Source organism: Diabrotica virgifera, chromosome 2 (assembly GCF_917563875.1).
Source record: "Diabrotica virgifera virgifera chromosome 2, PGI_DIABVI_V3a".
NCBI lineage: Eukaryota > Metazoa > Arthropoda > Insecta > Coleoptera > Chrysomelidae > Diabrotica > Diabrotica virgifera.
In genome coordinates this window covers 178,033,180-178,053,557 of record NC_065444.1, presented here as the reverse complement: position 1 = coordinate 178,053,557, position 20,378 = coordinate 178,033,180, and the positions used below count along the sequence as shown (strand labels likewise).

The following is a 20,378-nucleotide window of genomic DNA, read 5'->3' as shown; positions in this document are numbered from 1 at the left end:
CAGGCGGCTGTATATAATTCCTAATAATATCTTGTAGACGCCACCAACACCTGAAGTGACAACAAACGAAGAAATAAACATTGAAGAAGCAGATGTAATGTGTAATAAAAATCACCAGGAGAGGACAGAATATCGAATGAAATCCTAAAGTAAGCAGGACAAGATCTGAACAAGCAACTATTAAAATTAATCAAAAAAATAACATAACAAAACAGAATACCACAAGAATGTGGTATATTAATAATCAAAAAGGGAGAAAAATCGCACCCGGAGAATTACAGAGGAATTAATTTATTAAACACAACACTAAAATTTACGACCAAAGTGGTAACAAACAAACTGAATACAATTATAAGATTAGCAGAAGAACAACACGGTTTTGAGTCGGGAAGATCATGCACCGACGCTATATTTATAATAAGGCAGGTTCAAGAGAAATCGTTAGAATACAACAAACCGGCATACTTATGTTTCGTCGACCTTAAAAAGGCATTTGACAGGGTTAAATTAAAAGACGTTATCCATTTATTGTACGCAAGGAAAGTACCTCTAGGAATAATTAAAACGATCGAAAATATCTACCAGAATAACACAATAAGAATAAAAGTAGATGAAGAAATAACTGACCCAATTGAAGCTGGCAATGGGTTAAGACAGGGAAAGTCCCTGAGTCCTCTATTGTCACAGTATAAAGAGGGACAGTAGAACCACTCTCCGAAAAATTGGAAATAAAATCTGTAGTCGCGCATGGCGACCACGCACGCAATGTTCTTAGTCGCTTTTACCCCATTCTCGCATTGCTAGTCGCATAGAAACGTACGGGTTTTAACAGGGAAAACCCCCATCCACCACTGATGAATTATCAATTGCGTACTGTCGGTATTACTTCTTGAGATCAAAGTTCCAACAGAGAAGTGGTTTTATTGTCCCTCTTTATACTGTGCTATTGTTAAACCTGATCATGGATGAAATAATAAAAAAAGTAAGAACAAAAATCGATACCAAAAGGGAGAAAAACAACTTAGAATAATCTGCTATGCAGACGACGCAATACTAATCTCTCAAAGTGAAGATGATTTACAACGTATGCTGCACCAATTTAATATAACCGCTAGAAAATTGAACATGTTAATTTCCCCAAAAAAGACTAAATGCATAGTTATAACATCAAATCTAATAAGGTGTAAATTAGAGCTGGAGGGTCAGATAATAGAACAAGGCATGGAGTTTAAATATTCTAGGCATCACACTATCTAGCTACAGAAAGCTCGAAACCGAAGTGGAAGATCAGGTGAATAAAGCAAAAAGAGCCACAGGCTGCCTGAATGACACAATATGGAGAAATAAAAATATCGAAAAAGAAGTGAAAGGCAGCATTTACAAAACAGTAATCAGACCAATAATGACATACGCGGCAGAAACACAACCTGATAAAAGGGACAAAAAGAATGCTAGAAACAGTAGAGATGAAATAAAATAAAAACACTTCGAAAAATCGATGGTAAGACACTATGGGATAGAGCTAGAAGTGCAGATATACGACAGAAATGCAAGGTGGACAACAGAAGAGTAGAAGGGAACGACTACATAAGCCGAATGACAACAAATAGAGTAGTAAGGACGACGAGAGACTATCCCCCAATAGGAAGACGATCAGTGGGAAGACCACAAAAAAGATGGAATGACAAGTTACTGAAGGCACATTGAAAAACAGACAGAGTCATGTCTACACAAAAAGATGAAGAGAAAGAAGATCATCTTGTAGACGATATTTAATAAAACTGTTATGCCCCTATAATTTTCCCAGAGTCTTTTGTCTCCCCTCTGTACTTTCCAATCGGATGACTTCTAGTGTCAATATGCGGTCAATTAGTTTATGGATACGCTTCCATAGCACATGTCCACCATTCTTTACCAGCTCTGCAGTTGTTACATCTGTGCCATGTGCTTTGTTATTTTTTAGATTTATGACGTTTATAGTTTCTTTCAATGTTGATTGCTCAACTAGTTGTTCTGCTGTCTTCTTCTTCTTCTTATAATAGGACTATGTCCTGTTTCTTTTGTTACAGTGTTTGCTGCGATCCGGAGCTCCAACTCTCGTACCATCGTTTTTTGGGTCTTCCTATGGGTCGCTTGGTGTTGGGCTTCTGTGTTTTCGCCCAATGCGCCATACGTTCAGGGTCCATCCGATCTACGTGGTCTCTCCACATGCGTCGTCGCGCTCTTGTCCATCTCACTACGTCTTGAACGCCTAGCTCTCTCAATGTGTCTTCGTTTCGTATTCTATTTCTGAGTGTGATACCTCTTATGGATCTTAGGGTTTTCATCTGTGTTGTTCTCATTATTTGTTTGGTCTTTGTTGTCTCGGCCCTTGCCTCAGCTGCGTATGTCAGTACGGGTCTAACACATGTCTAATAAATGCGGACTTTGCTTTCGGTGCTCGTATATTTATTCCGCCAGAGTATATCCCTCAGGAAACCAGATATTCTCGCTGCTTTCGTTGCCTGCTGTTTTGATTCTTGCCACAGATGCCTGTCGCTAGATATTTCCACACCTAAGTATCTACAATCCATTACCTGTTCGATTATATGGTCGTCCACTACTAATTTACATCTAATTGGGTTCCTGGATATTACCATCGATTGGGTTTTCTCTTTGGATAGTGTCAGGTTATACTTTTCGGCGGTTATTTTGAATTTTTGTAGTAGGCGTTGTAAATCATCTTCGTTTTCGGCTATTAAGATTGCATCATCTGCGTACCAAAGTATTCTCATGGTTCGGTTACCCATTTTGTATCCCTGATTCATTATGTTAACACTACCTATAACTTCATCCATTATTAAATTAAATAGGCATGGACTGAGGCTGTCCCCTTGTCTAATGCCTGCATTGATTTTGATTTCTTCCGTGAGCCCGTGTGTGGTTTTAATTCGTGTTTTGTTGGATCTATTGAGTTCTTTGATTATGTTTCTATACCTCTGACCTATGTTTTTCTTTTCAAGGATAGTGAGCACGTCCTTTAATCGTACTCTGTCGAATGCTTGTTTCAGATCTACAAAGCATGTGAACATGGGCTTGTCGAATTCTATTGATTTCTCAACTAATCGTTAGTCCAGAAAGCTACTGCGCATCCGCTAGGAAAAATATTCTGATTCGGATTTTTCGCACAATCTTACTCAAAAAGGACTGCTTTTAACAAATTTGCATGTTGCCAGGACCAAAAGGTAGTCAAAAATTGTTTAAACGTTTCTTTTTTGTTTTTTTCCTAAAATTATTTTTTGGCATGAAAAAAAGTTTTTTAAGTTTTTTGGATCATTCCAAACAGAAAAGGTCTTTAGTGACTTTTCTCTAAAAATGATAGTTTTTGACATATAAGCGATTAAAAATTGAAAAATTGCGAAATCGGCCATTTTTAACCCTCAAAAACTATGTGAAAAACTGAAAATTTGCATGTTGCCAAGGTAGGTAGATATTCTTTAAACATCGATTGATGAAATCCCGAAGAGTTTTTTGCAATGCAAAATTCAAAACTCCTTTGTTTTTTAATTGCTAATCAAGCGTGCCCGACACTATTTTCCACCGACAGTATGGTGCAAATGAAAGGAATAAATTCGTTATTTCGTAAACCAGCGGCGTTAAGGAAAAATCCCGAAACAGGTCGATTTTTATTTTTAAGTTATGATATTGTGGCATATATTGTATACTAGTGACGTCATCCGTCTTGGCGTGATGACGTAATCGATGATTTTTTTAAATGAGAATAGGGGTCGTGTGGTAGCTCATTTGAAAGGTTCTTAAATTCTCTATTCAGTAATAAAAACATTTACATAATTATTTATACAGGGTGTCGAAAAATTTTTTATTAAATTAAATTATTTGAAAAAAAGAAGTAGAAGGACACCCTGTATAAATAATTATGTAAATGTTTACATTACTGAATAGAGAATTGAAGAACCTTTCAGATGAGCTACCACACGACCCCTATTCTCATTTAAAAAAAATCATCGATTACGTCATCATGCCCAGACGGATGACGTCACTAGTATACAATATATTATGCCACAATATCATAACTTAAAAATAAAAATCGACCTGTTTCGGGATTTTTCCTTAAAGTCGCCGGTTTATGAAATAACGAATTTATTTCTTTCATTTGCACCATACTGTCGGTGGAAAATAGTGTCGCGCACGCTTGATTAGCAATTAAAAAACAAAGGAGTTTTGAATATTGTATTGCAAAAAACTCTTCGGGATTTCATCAATCGATGTTTAAAGAATATCTACCTACCTTGGCAACATTCAAATTTTCAGTTTTTCACATAGTTTTTGAGGGTTAAAAATGGCCGATTTCACAATTTTTCAATTTTTAATCGCTTATAATATGTCAACAATTATCATTTTTAGAGAAAAGTTACTAAAGACCTTTTCTGTTTGGAATGATCCAAAAAAACATAAAAAAACTTTTTTCCATGCAAAAAAATAATTTTAGGAAAAAACAAAAAAAAACGTTTAAAAAATTTTTGACCACCTTTTGGTCCTGGCAACATGCAAATTTGTTAAAAGAAGTCCTTTTTGAGTAAGATTGTGCAAAAAATCCGAATCAGAATATTTTTCCTAGCGGATGCGCAATGGCTTTCTGGACTACGTCGCATTATGAAAATTGCGTCTATTGTAGATCTGTTTGGGCGAAAACCCTGTTAGTTGTTCTTCCGATACACCGGCTTTCTTATATATTTTTTGGGATAGAATTTTTGTCAATAGTTTTGATGTAGAATTGAGTAGTGTAATTCCTCGATAGTTCGTAGGATTTGTCTTAACGCCTTTCTTGTAGCTGGGTATTGTTACACTCTCTCTCCATTCTTCTGGTACTGTCATGTTGTTTACAATTTTTTGGAATAATGTTGTTATCTCTTCTATTATTTTTGTACCTCCGTATTTAATTAATTCATTTGGTATAGTATCCGGACCTGGTGATTTTCTATTTTTTGATCTTTTGATTGATTCGTTTACTTCTTCTTGGGTGATGTTGTCATTCTCTGTTTCTTCTTGGTGAATGTTTTGTAGGTCATTTCTTTGTACTTCATTATTATCGTCGTTACCGTCTTTGTATAGATTCTCGAAATGAGTTACCCGTTCTTCTGGTTTTATTGCGTTAATTTGTAATTCGTCGGTAACCGGCTTCTTCCTGTTCCTCAACATGTTCCATACCTTCTTTTGACCTCCTCGTAAATCATGTTCCATGTCATTTGAGAATTTTTCCCAATATATTTGTTTTAGATCTTTGATTCTGTTAGTTGTTCTATTTCTTTCTGATTTATATCTTTGATACTCTTCTGGGGTCCTATTGTTAATATATCTTACGTATGCATCTTTCTTCTCTTTTGCTAAATCTTTGACTTCCTGTGTGAACCATGGTTTTTGGTTTCTGCCGCTGTTTAAGTCAATTCTTCTTTCTCCAATGGCTTCTTTTGCACTACTAATTATATGATTTTTTATTTTTTCCCATACTTCGTTTATTGTCTGTGATTTCCGTAGGGCTAAGATTGATCTTTTCCTCAAGTCTTTTTTGGTAGAGATCCTTAGTACTTTCGTCTTGTAGGGATTCTATGTTGAACTTGGTGATGTAGTTAGGTGGTTTCTTGTTCTGCTGTGTGGTGAATTATTTCTTCATCTTGGTTTTGTTCTCTTTCTGGATTTAAGAGCTCTTGAAAATGCTCTTTCCACCCATTCAATATTTTCTCGTTCTCGCTGAAAATTGCCCCATTTTCGTCCTTGAAAACTGTTGTTCTTGGCATGTATCCTTGTGTATATTGCTTGGTTTCCTTGTAAAATTTTCTATTATCTCTTCTGTTATTATAATCTGTAATTTGTTGTATTTTTCTATTCAATATTTCTCTCTTTTTTCTTCTACATATTTTCTTTGTATCTGTTCTCAGTTCTTCATATGTCCTTCTATTCAATCGGGAATTCCTTAGTAGACATTTCTGTCCAGCTATATTTTTGCTATCTATTACTTGTTGGCAATCATGGTCAAACCATTCCTCGTTTCTTTTGCTTGAGGTTTTACCCAATGTGAATGTTTCCTTTGCTGTATTTGTAATTGTCGTTTGGATGACACTTATTCATTCTTCTTCAATGTTGTTGTGTTGTCCTCTTTCATTTAATATTTATAATAATATTTTTATTTTCTGCTTATTGAAGTATACACATATGTATTGAAGTATTGAAAACAAAAGTTTTCAGTGTTTTATTGTTAGATAAAATGAACTTCCATCAAGTAAAGGTCCAATCCATCACTTAGTATTGCCACATCTACTTCAATAATTTGTATGAAGCATTTCCTATAGGTACCTAATCTAAGATTATTAGTTTTTGAGATATTTGCAGGGGATCTTTAAATAATATTTTTTATTTTTAACTTATTTATTATTTTAGGTACATATGTATTGCCAGTTTACGCCTAACGATATACTAGACCTTAGTTCTTTGATATATTCAACTGAGAAAGAAAACTCCAATACTAGAAATCAAAAAGGGATTATTAATGAAGAAAAGGCGTACACAAAAGATGATGAAAATAAAATAATTCACATAAATAAAACATTAACTTTAAGTTATAGACAGCATGTTAAAAAGGTAACAGCATAATATAATATATATTCCGTCTAATATACTTACCGTTGCACGTCATCCTCATCATAGCCCGTGAAGTCACATGATACCAACACGAAATATTTAGGCGGTAGGTGTGTTCTTTTTTAGAATAATTTTGCCGAGTACACTGGAATTACAACCACTAGACATATTTTATTATATACGCGTAGAAATAATATTGGAAGATTTCTATTAATGTTAACTTAAAGAAATACACAATAATATGTTTCATTTATTTTGTATAAATGGATTATAAACCTTTTTATGGAGCACATTTGTTCGTAACTGTAATCGAACGAAGGTGATATTTTGGCATAAATTGGTAACATTTATTTGGCAGTTACGGTGATGACACTTCATATTTTTTTATTCTTTACTATAAGTATTTGTTTTATTATATTTACTGTTTTTATTATTTACTTTAACGTATGATTATAACCTAATTCTTGTTTTCTATTTCTAAAGTTTTTATTTATTTACATTGAATATTAATTTGTTTCGTTGTATAATCCACTTCTGCAAAAATTATGTGATATATTTGTTTTAAAATGAATTCAAGAATTTTTTGTAATTGGGCAACAAGGTCAACTTAGATCTATGACGTAGATAATGACGTGCAACGGTAAGTATATTGGACGTACTGTAACTATACAGCATATACACTGCGGTGCAAAAAAATCGATCCACTAAAAATTTGGTAATTTTTTATGTTTCAAATTTCCTAAACCTGTTGTCCGATTTAAGTGATTTTTTACCACATTATAGCCTTATTCATTAACAATATCTCTGTAATAATATTGTTGCTAGACAGTCAAACTATCATTGTATACCGGGTGTACGAATCAAACTGTGTTTTTTTCTCAAAGTTCGCATCACCCTGTGGACTATTCTGGCATTTATAAAATACTGAAATTAAAACCCAACTGTAGCCTCAGGTTTTCTTAACATTTTGTCTTTCGGTTCATTCGCTTATGTTGGATAATAAAAAAGTTAGGTACTTTAACAACTGGACATGTACATCATCAGTACAGGGTGTTTCTTAAATATTTGCACAAAACTTTAAGGGGTTATTGTACATGAGAAAATAATGACAATTTGCTTTATAATCATATGTCCGCAAACGCTTCGTTTCCGAGATACGGGATGTTCAATTTTTTTTACAAACCGATGATTTACTTATTGCTTTAAAACCAGTTGAGATGTGCAAATAAAATTTGGTGGGTTTTAAGACGTAGATATTGCACATTTTTTGACATATAATTAAGAATTTAATATTCACCAGTGACGCGCAAACGGGTATTATGACCGATAATATTACCCGTACGCACGCCAATGGTGAATATAAAATTCTTAATTGTATGTCAAAGAATGTGCAATAACTACATTTTAAAACCCACCGAATTTGATCTGCATATCTCAACTTCTTTTAAAGCAATAAATAAATCGTTAGTTTGTAAAAAAAATTGAACATCCCGTGTCTCGGAAACGAAGCGTTTGCGGACATATGATTATAAAACTAATTGTCATTATTTTCTTATGTAAAATTACCACTTAAAGACTTGTTTACACGGGTAGAGTAATGATGCAAGTACTTAATAGAGTAGAGTAACTCTACCCGTAGAAACGCTCAGCACAGTAGAGTAGCAAGTAGAGTGTATAGTAGGTGGTAAAGTAGAGTGACTAGCAACATGTGGCAAAGTAACTCTACTCTACTACCACCACCACCGCCAAAATGTTCACTCGCCTGCGCACTCTACCCATGGAAAGCGCCCAATTCTGGTAGAGTAGAGTAGGTAGGAGAGCATGGTACAATAAATACAGTGTTTATTGCACCGTGGTAGGGGAGTTTATTGTACCATGGTAGGAGAGTACATAGGGTCACTGTCATTCCGGCCGGAATTGTGTTTTGTGTAAATAGTGAAAATTAAGTTCACCGAAAATGAAACTTTAAAACTTGTAGAGCTGTATGGCGAATATTAGTGTTTATGGAATTTAGTTAGTGTACACTACAGAAATAAAAGTATGAGGCAAGCTGCGGAGGATGAAATCGTCGAAAGAATGACAAAGGGGGCTTTGGAGTAAACGAGCTCAAGCAAAAAATTAAGAATTTAAGGTGCACTTATAATCCAGAGTGTTTAAAAATACAAAAATACTAGCATCAGTACTATACTTGTACTCTCCTCGTGTGAACGGTATCAAGCCATTTTTGGTAGAGTAGCGAGTAGAGTCTACTCTCCTCGCTACTCTACTCTCCTCAAAACTCTACCCGTGTAAACAAGCCTTTAAAGTTTGTCGCACTTATTTAGAAACACCCTGTACTGATGACGAACATGGCCATTTGTTAAAGTACCTAACTTTTTTATTATTCAACATAAGCGAATGAATCGAAAGACAAAATGTTAAGAAAACCTGAGGTTATAGTTGGGTTTTAATTTCAGTATTTTATAAATGCTAAAAGAGTCCACAGGGTGATGCGAACTTTGAGAAAAAAACAAAGTTTGATTCGTACACCCGGTACACAATAACAGTTTAACTGTCTAGCAATAATATTATTACATCGATATTGTCAGTGGATAAGGCTATACGCTCTGAGCTTCGCTGGTGTCGCTCCTGGCGGATTACTAATTCAACTTTCACCGGTAATTTTTAAATTTATTATTTAATTGTTATCGCTTAATATTTACAACGCAAAAAAGTAATTAAATTGTAATCGATTTTATTAAGATTTTGCTAATCATTTTGACGTTCTATTGATAAAATATGAATTTCTTACTTCGGATACTTTCACAATTATCGTGTAGATGGCGTAGATTAATTTATAATTACTTATTACGGAACATTAAAAAAACTTAAATTCAGCATTTAAAACGTAAGTATATTTAAGGTAAAAATATATACCACAGCTTTGACCAACTAATATTTTTTATAATTAATGTTTTTAATTTTAATTTTAAATTAATCACTTTGACATTTATGTCAAATTTCCGGTAAACGTTTACAGACTTGCCACTACTGGCGCTCGCGAATTTGTAAATATCCCCTCTACGTACGAGCTCACAGCGTATAACGTGGTAAAAAATCACTTAAATCAGACAACAGGTTTAGGAAATTCAAAACATCAAAAATGACAAAATTTTTAGTGGATCGATTTTTTGCACCGCAGTGTAATTATCTCCTCCAAAAAGATCTAAAATATTTTGAAAAAAAGGTGTTCTTTAATAAAAATAGAAAAAATATTTAAGATTATCTGTTTATTTAAAAAAAAACTGTTTTGTTCGACATTGTCTTTGGAATAAATTTGTAAATTTAAGTTTGATCATTAATGTATGATTTTGTAAGTAGGCGCATAGCTACATACACAAATATTCCTGTTGTAATTCTTATTTTTTTATGTATAAGTTGTTTCAGTAAAATTGACTAAACCCACAGAGGTTCTGCTGATAAAAAATTCTCATTGACCCAAGACATAAGTAAATCAATTGTTTATGAGTTATAGAACTTTAAAATGTCGCTTTAATCCGTTCTTTAAAATCATGAATTTGGAAACGCGTCCTCCCACATGTTCAATATATGTAGGTTTACCATAATATATTAAGGCCAAATCCGGACAGGAGTAGTCCAAGGGGTTGTAGAAAATGTAAAATGTGAACTTGACTGTGTTGCTACCTCTACATTGTATATATATGCAAAATGCTTAGTCTGTATTGGGCCCAGGGATAGGATATTCTTCATCTGTTCTTCTTTCATACTTTACAGAAGACATAATTTTTCTCAAAAGTGGCTTGCCATTTTTTATTTTGTCATGGAATTCGGAACATGACATTACAGAATTTGCTTAAATATTGAGAAGCTTTTTACCACAGGCAGAGATAATCTTCCTCTTTCAGCCGTCCACATAAAATTCGTCATCGAAAAGATACGTTCAGTAGGAGCCAAAGTACCAAGCAGACAAAAGATGAATTCTACTATTTTAAAAATATTCGTAAAGGAAACGTGGCTTTTAGAAAATGCTTCAAATATTTCTTGCCATTTGTCATAAGTATTTGGGGTTTCTTCTTTAGGTAGTATAGTCCATTTATGTTTCAGCTTTTTTATAACTTAGAGAAGTGACAGGCGCTCATCAAATAATTCATCCACATTGACAGAATTCGGTACAACGCTGACTATAGTTAAAGCGCTCTGTTCCATCTCTTTCCAGGTAGGATCAGCTTGTAGCCTCAACCATTTGATTTAGCGCAGAATGAAATTTCCCACCGTTGGGCCAAGTTTTTTCAATTTTTTTTAGTAAAGAAAAAATCCGGACATTTCTCATATCCGGACGCCAATCCGGACATGTATTTTAAATCCGGACTGTCCGGACGAAATCCGGACGTATGGTAACCCTAAATATATGGCATATGAATCTAAATGATTATTACACGTACTGCATTTAGCCCAGTTTTGGAGTGTAATTTTCAGGGGAAACTCCGAATTGCATGAAAATTTGGATTTAGGTTCTACTTTCCCTCCATTTCAAAGTTGAACTTGTGCCGTTGGTTGGTTTTACTTGGGGGGTTACAGTCACCGCTTCTCTGGGGTGAAAAAAGGCGCGTTTAAAATAATTCCGGAAATGGATAAACTGACTAATTCTAAGCAACTTTCGTTCTACCGAGATTTTTAAGTAAGTCAATACTTTTCGAGTAATTTGCGATTGAAAATGTTTAATTTTCGACAAAAAAGCACGTTTTCAGGAGTTTTTCGCAAACTACATACTCAAAGGGTAAATATTTTATCGAAAAAATATTCTTGGCAGAAAAGTAGATTATAAAAAAATGAAAAAAAAATGTATTAATGAAGTCTATAAATCCAGTAAAAGCAAAGTTGTAGGCTCCTGAACAATACGTTCTTATTCGTCAAATTCCAAATCGAATATTTCAACGTGAAATAACCAAAAATTGAAACAATTTTTGGGAAAACAAATTAAAGATTTTTAAAGAACTTAAAAAAGCTTTATTTTCATTTTTTATAAAGGTTTCTAGCAGCAAAACTGAACTAGTTACGCTCAAAATAAAGTTGGTTCCTTTTCTTTGTTAAAAAAATCGTGAAAATCTCCCTCTATTTAGCACCCTAAAGAAAATTAATCGTTACCGCTTTACCATTTACTTTATTTGTATGTGTATTGTTAATATGATCTGTAAGTTTGCCCGGTTCGAAGTACTCATTTTTGAAAAAATTTAGTTATATAGTAAAAAAAATTTTTTAAATTTTTGGGAAAATGCTCCTTTTTCAAAATAACTTAAAAAGTATTAGTGATGTGGAAAATCTCAAAGAGTGAACCAATGTAGGTTTTGCTTTTAAAAACATGCTAATTTCACTTTGTTTTTCTGTAAGAAAAAATTCAAGAGAAACAGAAATTCAGACTCGTTCAAGCCCTTTTAACTATAACCCTTTTAAAAATAAGCAATTTTAACGTGTGAAACTTACAAATCATATAAAAAATCCGTAAGTAAAATAAATTTTTTGTAAAGCGCTAACGATTAATTTCATTTGGAGTGCTAAATAGGGAGATATTTTCACGATTTTTTAACAAAAAACGCTGGACGGAAGGGCCGCCCGAGAACTTTATCGTACCAATCTATTATCGTTATGGTACTAGATACTGGCATTCTATAAAAATAACAAAGTTACTCGTTATTTTGATATTTTAGAAACACCTTCTGTACTTGAAAGTATTTTATGGTTCTACGCATCATTAATTCCTGCATTTGAGAAAATGTTCGATGCCACATTTCGGGGAGTATAGATGTACAGATTATTGCATAAATCAATAGAATATTATAGTCATACTTTCATTTCAAATTAGTTCATTTTTCTGAGAAATTAATAGTTTACAATATTTGCATTTCATTCTATTTCGATTACGCCAGTCAATGCGCGAGATTAAGAACAAGATATTATCTCCGAATTCTATCCTACTGCATGGATTTTAATGAAATTTTGGGAGTAGAGCAATCTCCTAATTCAAAGTGTATCCTACTATGGCGCTTTTATCATGGGGGAGGTTCCCACCACTTCACAGGGGTGAAATATTTTTATTTTCGAATTACATGGAAAAAAAGGAAGATTTTTAAGAAAATTTAAAAATTCATTCTATAATTTGATCACATTTTTTACAAAAACCATTCATTTTAAACCCGTTAAACTTTTTGAAAGTAGAAGTAACACTATATTAAAAGAAATTGCAAAAGAAAAACAATGCATTTAAATTATGGTGGATGGGGAGTTAAATGTACAGGGTGTTTGGTAAAGAATGGGCCATAGCTTAACCTCAGGTTACTGAGGTTAAAATAGGCCGATTTAAGCTAACTTACCTTAGTACAAAGTTTATAATAACCGAGATACAGAGTGTCAAAGTTAAACTTTTTTTATTTATTATTGAATATTTCCTGACAGGTATGAGATAACAACATGAAATTTGGTATGTGGGGGTTTTTGGGTCGATAAAACTAAATTACCTACCAAAAATTATGTATTGCCCAGAGGGCGCCATATACGCCTTTCAGCACTCATTTATTACGTTCAAATTTTTTATCCCTCACTCTGTATAATTTTGACATTAAAATTTTTATTCTCCTATTAGTTTTACTTAAAAAAGGTATACTGTTTTTATCTCCCGAAACTCAACCGTTTTCGAGATAAACGCATTTTAAATCTGCGATACACCATCATTTTTAGCATAATGTCATTGTATGTACATAGTTCCACCCGAAAAATAACTTGAAACCATAATAATTGTGCCAGTTCTCAAATTTATGTCATTGCATCGCAAACTCCATTTGCGATACATTTTTGGATAATTTTATGGTTTTAAGTTATTTTTCGGGTGTAATGATATTATGCTAAAAATAATGATGTATCGCAGATTTAAAATGCGTTTATCTCGAAAACGGTTGAGTTTAGGGAGATGAAAGAAGTATACCTTTTTTAAGTAAAACTAATAGGAGAATAAAAATTTTAATATCAAAATTATACAGAGTGAGGGATAAAAAAATTTGAACGTAATAAATGAGTGCTGAAAGGCGTATGTGGCGCCCTCTGGGCAATACATAATTTTTGGCAGGAAATTTAGTTTTTTCGACCCAAAAAACCCCCACATACCAAATTTCATGTTGTTATCTCATACCTTTCAGGAAATATTTAATAATAGATAAAAAAAAGTTTAACTTTGACACCCTGTATCTCGGTTATTATAAACTTTGTACTAAGGTAAGTTAGCTTAAATCGGCCTATTTTTACCTCAGGAACCTGAGGTTAAGCTATGGCCTATTCTTTACCAAACACCCTGTATATACTTTTCATTTTTCCTTAAAGTACATTAGTCATATATATTTTTTGCACCATATCTCGCTTAGTTTGTATGTAACCGATATTTAACGGTGCTCGTTTTAAAGGCGTTTTCAAACACTACAAAAGGTGTTGGTAGCATTACACACCTAAAACCTACCGTTCCTCTGTTATTTCAAGTTGAATACACCAATGTGAGCATGCACCAAAAAACAAACTATTTTCACCTACCATATCTCTTTTTGTATTATAAATAGAACATTTACGAAGGAACGAATCTCTTTATTATTTATAATCTAAAAAATGTTTCATATAGTGTTTTTAGTTCGATGCATAGTTTTTAAGGTATTCACAAAAAATTTGTCCGAAAAGGTGTCATTTTTCAATGAAAATGGCCAGTTTTCAACTAAGTACGCATAACTCAAAAAGTATTGAGTTCTCAAAAAAAAGTATAAACCAGTTTTTGCTTAGAAATGGGTTCTTTAGCTACTTCCGTGCTTATTTTGACCAACAAATTTTCCACCCCCTTGAAGAAGTGGGAACCGTCCCAAGATAAAAGCTCCATAGTATATTGGGTAGATTTTGTTTCTTGAGCTATTCTCTACTTACTGTGAAAATATCAAGTACATCAATGTAATAGGATTGAATTCGGAGCCATATACCCTCATTGACTGCCCTACAATAATGCTCTGCTATGATCGCGTGAGAGAGGACACACATAAGATTATAGCAACATTTCTATTTACCGTAACTTTTCGAGTTTTTCAGCGATAGCAATAAATTTTTTGTCATTGGAAAGGTAATTTTGTATTCTTTCAAAATATCTAAAAATATACAGGGCGTATTAAAAAAAAATAAGATTTCTTATTCATTTCCGGTTCAACCGGAAGCCATATTTTTGGCGAAATCTATTGTGATAATAGATAATAAAGTACCATATATGTCTGCAAAATTTCAAATTTTAGTTTCTGTTAAGAAGGAAGTTACGGGCACTCGAATATTTTTTTATAAAAAATTCATAACTCCCCTCCTATGGGGACTTAAGAAATCTGACTAATGTCATTTAATTTACTTACAGGATATTAAAATATATAAAAAAAATAAAAAAATTCCTTTTAGCCATTTTTGAGAAAATCTAGTTCAAATTTATGTCAAATTTTGACCCCTTAAATATAGGCAACGCGTAACTTTCTCTGAAAAACGATAACATCCTTATTATAGCCCCATCTTTAGGCTATATAACGACTTTTTCAAATTAAACTTATCTTAAACAAGTTTTTAGATAGGTAGGGAAATGTGTCGGGTGGGCGGTCGGCCATGTTGGCCGCCATTTTGAATTTGGAAATGTCAAATTTCGTATTTTTATTTACCTATCGATGAGCTTACTTTGAGTTGAATTTCATTCATTTCGGTCAAAATTTGCAAAAATGGGCCCTAAATAATCCCCCTATTTCGGCCCCCCTTTGAGAGGTTTTTTTTAAGCTTAGTTTCTCGACAAAATTTTCTTAAACTTACTCATACCGAATTTCATCAAAATCGGTCCGGTAGTTTTTGCTGGGCGGTGGCGACATACGTACGTACGTACGTACGTACATACTTCCGACATGTTTTTTTTATTTGCTTTTTAGACTCAGAGGGACTCGAAACGTCGAAAAAAAGTGAAATCTGAAAAATTTTTTTTGCACGATCCTATAACTTTATCTATTATACTATACTACGTATATAGTACGATAAAGTAAAAAAGAGGCCAACTTTATTTTGAGCGTAACTAGCTTAGTTTTGAAGCTAAAAACAAATATAAAAAAATAAAGCCTTTTAAACACTTTAAAAAAGTTTAAATAAGTTTTTTCGAAACGTGCTTAATTTTTTGGTTATTTCACGTTGAAATATTCGAATTGGAATTTGACGAATAAGAACTTTTTTTCATGAACTACAGCTTTGTTTTTGCTGGGTCTACAGACTTTACGAATACACATATCTTCTCGTTTTTTTTCTATGTTACATTTTTTCTAACAATATTTATTCGATAAAATACTTAGTTTTTGATTAATTTGCGAAAAACTGCCTGAAAACGTGTTTTTTTTGTAGATAAATAAACATTTTCAATCGCAAATAACTCGAAAAGTATTGACTTAATTAAAAATATTGAACGAAAGTTGCTTAGAATTAGTCAGTTTATCCATTTCTGGACTAATTTCAAACGCACGTTTTTTCGCCCTAGAGAAGGAGTGACTGTCACACCCCAAGCTAAAGCAACCAACAGCACAATTTCAACTTTGAAATGAATGGAGGGTAAGTAGAACCTAAATCCAAATTTTCAAGCAATTCAGAGTTGACCCTGAAAATTACAGGGTACCGCCTTCTTTTCCGTTCAGTTACTGGGTTAATTATACAAACTAAAATATATTCAACATTTCTGTACATAAAATGCCAAATAAAACAATTTTGTTAGTTTCTTAAATTTAAATAAACTATGTTGAATATTCAGAAGATATGATGTAGATGGATTGTAAATATGGGAAAAATTCATATCCCCAATTGGTTATAATTTTTTTTTCATATTAACTAATGACAATGAATTAATTGATCGTCAACTCCTTTCTATCTTCATCCTACCAATATATACACTCTATTTTTTAAGAGATTGTATAGTTTCATTTGCTGGAATGTCGAATGTCCAACTACAAAATAAATACTAAGTTAAATTTATTATAAGTTTCAACAACAACTTACAATATAAATATTATTTCACATGGTTAGAATTAAACAAAACACAGTATATATTATAGAGAAAAGTTTGTCTTTATTATTTTATAGCAACTATACGACAATAAAATAACTGCCTGGAGATTCCCTGCAGGAAGGAAACTCTGCGAAAGAGTTTGGTGAAGTAAGTTATAGATAGGGGAGACCGGGGCACAGTGGCCACATTTTTCTGAAACCTAGCGCATCTTTTTTATAAGTTACTATAGATCCAAAATATCTACTTTATCATCAACTTTGGTTTAATAGGCATCATCTAACATGAAAATGAATATCTTGCGTATTTGGAGACAATCGCAAATTGATTTTAAAAGAATGCAAAATTACAGGTCCAGTGTGCCCCATAGCGTTTATTCAGTACTAAAAAAAATACAGCAAATGGACTTAAGTCGACACGTACAATAATTATTCAGGTATATTATAAGGTATAAAATTGACATTAAAACGTAAGAGTCCTTGTGTTGTCGATGCATTCCCTAGTGTTGTTGGATCCGGTCATTGTTGTTGGATCTGGATAAAACAATGTCGCTTTTATGAACAACATCTACGTCTTGACTTTCTGGAACCATTTAAGTTGTCGCTCCCTTGATTGTTAGGAAATTAACAGTGTAAATAGACGATTTTTTGTACTTTACCAATAAAACACCTGACCATTTTCCCTTTTCACATACTTTACCAAAATGTAGCTATTAGTTTGATATTATCGGTGTTAAAATTTAGACAATGTTCTTCATTTTCTGTCTCAGCGCACCACTCTTCATCCATATTATCGTCTTCAGTGTCTATCATGTTGACCTCTTCATCTGCTGAGTCATTTGTGTCATAATCAGGCGTCTTCGTAACATTATTAATATTCTTAGTTCCTATAACTCTTTTAATTTTTTTGCACCTCTACATAAGCATCCCTCTACGACTAAGAATGCTAAGAGGCTAGGTATTTAACACGCTACTATACGGTGTAGAGGCCTGGACTCTCAAACAGAACAACATAAAAAATATTGAAAGTTTCGAGATGTGGTGCTACCGTCGAATGCTGAAGATAAGTTGGGTTGAAAAAATCACAAACCTTGAAGTAATACGAAGGATAGGAAGAGACCCAGAAATTTTGTTAACGATAAAACGAAGAAAACTCGAGTATTTGAGTCACGTGATGAGAGGTCATAAATACGCATTACTTCAAAGTATAATGCAAGGAAAAATAGAAGGAAAACGGAATCCAGGCCGTATAATGTCATGGTTGCGAAATTTGAGAGAGTGGTTTGGCTGCACCACTAATGAACTTTTTAGGTCAGCTGTAAACAAGGTCAGGGTAGCCTTAATGATTTCCAATCTCCGATAGGAGTGGCACAAGAAGAAGAAGAAGTGTAATAATTATAGAATATTGTTTTACGGTGCAGTTTTTAGGTGTTCTCTGTTGATCAATAATTGTTAACTCTATTGTCTTTAGTTCCGGATGAGTGGTCTGTCCGTGTTGGAGTAAAGGCATTGTGTCCGTAATTGTTGTGGTGAGCAATAGAAAACTGCATTGTAATAGGTTTATCCGCCTTTGAAAACAGTTCGCAATGCTGCAAGCCTAGTTTTTTCGCTGGTTAGAACAATTTCCGTTTTAATCTTTCTATTTCTCGCCATATTTTCCTAAAATAATTTATATAAAACACTGGCATTTTCTGAAGGGGATACAGTGGTCACTCCTCGAACTCTGAGAAAGTAGTCACCACTGTACCCCTTATTGAAATGACCACTGTACCCCAAAGTACAACTGTAAATTTTTATATATTCAAAGTAAGTAAAAGTAATGAGAGGTCCCAAATATAGGTTGCTACAAAATATTATGCAGGCAAACGCGGTCCAGGACGAAGAAGATCCTCATGGTTGAAGAACTTGCGAGATTGGTATGGTGTTGATACAAGCATGCTATTTAGGGTGGCAGTGAATAAAATTAGGATAGCTATGATGGTAACCAACGTTCTGAAAGGACATGGTAGATGAAGAAGAAGAAGAAAGTAAAAGGTTGTTCTTTATATATTTATGGGACAGTAGAATATTAATACATGCAACAATCAACTACATAAAGAAAATAAATTTACTTCAAGCGTATCCGTCAGAACTTCGACAATAGACCGATCAAATAAAAATACAATACATGTAAATCAAAATGTAATTCCGTACAGGTTGGAATAAATTTTTTATCAAAGTTTAGGTCCAAACAAAAGATATTTTCAAGAAAGTATATGATTCATATGAGGGGATCATTGTTTAAATATTTAAAAATAAGTAATTTTTGCACAAAATTTACTTTTTTAACTGCTGTGGTAATTCGTGTTTTTATTGAGGATTTTGCAATTTTTTTCTGCAAAGATGAAGAAACAGTCTTTTATATCAGATTTACTAAATTAAATTTGACCCTTAATCTATTTAAATATTTTAAAATCAAAATTGAAAAACAAATTTCCAAAAAAATATTATTGGCAATATAAATAAGCACTATCAAATATTTTGTTTTGCAGAAAAAGTTTCGCTATGATATCACTATAAATTAACAAAAAAATTGGTTGATAAATATTGAGTAGTTTATGAGATATTTAATTTTGTTTATAAAAAATTACCATTTTTTCAATCGCAAAAACGCGGTTGTTGCCGATAGAATATACAAGTTTTTAAGATCTCATTTGTTATGCTTTTATGTATATTTTCGATAAATGTATTGACAAATCAAAATTTCAATTAAACACCCCTCCAAAATGGCGTTTGAAAATTGGTGTTATTTGTTTAAAATTTATTTTTTTAATAACATCGCCGGGATTAAAAATTTTGAAATTATTTTTCGAGATTCGTATTCTTGGTAATTTTTGATATAGGTATCCACATAAGAACAAAATATTTCTAGGAGAATTTTTGGCCGAGATAGCTTTTCCCAGTTTAAAAATTCATAATTTGTTTATTTATCAATATGGACATTTAAAAGTACGTGAGTACATCAATTAACCTTAATACTTAACAATGTCATTTATACACATAATAAAAATTATTAGAATATTTTTAAAAATGATGATATTCGTTGCACCTTAAGTGAAAACTTTTTGTCTGAAAATTGGCGGAGGAGTAGTTAACAATATCTCCGTTAATAATGGACCAATTTCAATGATTTCTTGACCCTTTTTGTCATAAATAATGATTTACTGCTTATAAACAATTTCTTTTTCAATAAAATTTTTTTCTCTAGTATTGTGATAAATAAAAGTTGGCAACAAAGATAATCACAAAAGAGAATTAAAACAAATTTTTATTTTAAAAATTTACCAAAATAGTAAAATTTTGGTAAAAAATCATAAAATTTTTTTTCTTTGTTCAAATCATTGGCAAAATCTCGCAAAGATAATGTGAATACAAAATACAATATATATAAAAAAAAATGGAGGACAACCTCTATATAATTAAATGTATATAAGTGAATATAAATTAACAAATATATACACAATTTTTAGTGTATTACCTGTTAAAAAGATTATAAAATTAAATGTAAAATACATACCTATTTTAATATTGTACAAAGAAAAAAGTCTTTAACAAATTTTACTTTGTAATATAACTCAGTATTATTTTTTTTATAAAAAATCTTTTGTGTCAACTTTTATTTA

The 20,378-nt window shown here is 32.6% G+C and overlaps 1 protein-coding gene across 2 annotated transcripts in view; it reads left to right on the top strand.

The window, feature by feature from the left end:
- LOC114329172 (uncharacterized) overlaps positions 1-20,378 on the top strand; it is a 245,730-nt gene that overhangs the window by 181,080 nt on the left and 44,272 nt on the right. For both annotated transcript variants that reach the window (XM_050642944.1, XM_050642943.1), the window contains exon 23: positions 6,436-6,636. In XM_050642944.1, the coding sequence (XP_050498901.1) occupies positions 6,436-6,636 (201 nt within the window). The remainder of the gene's footprint in view (positions 1-6,435; positions 6,637-20,378) is intronic.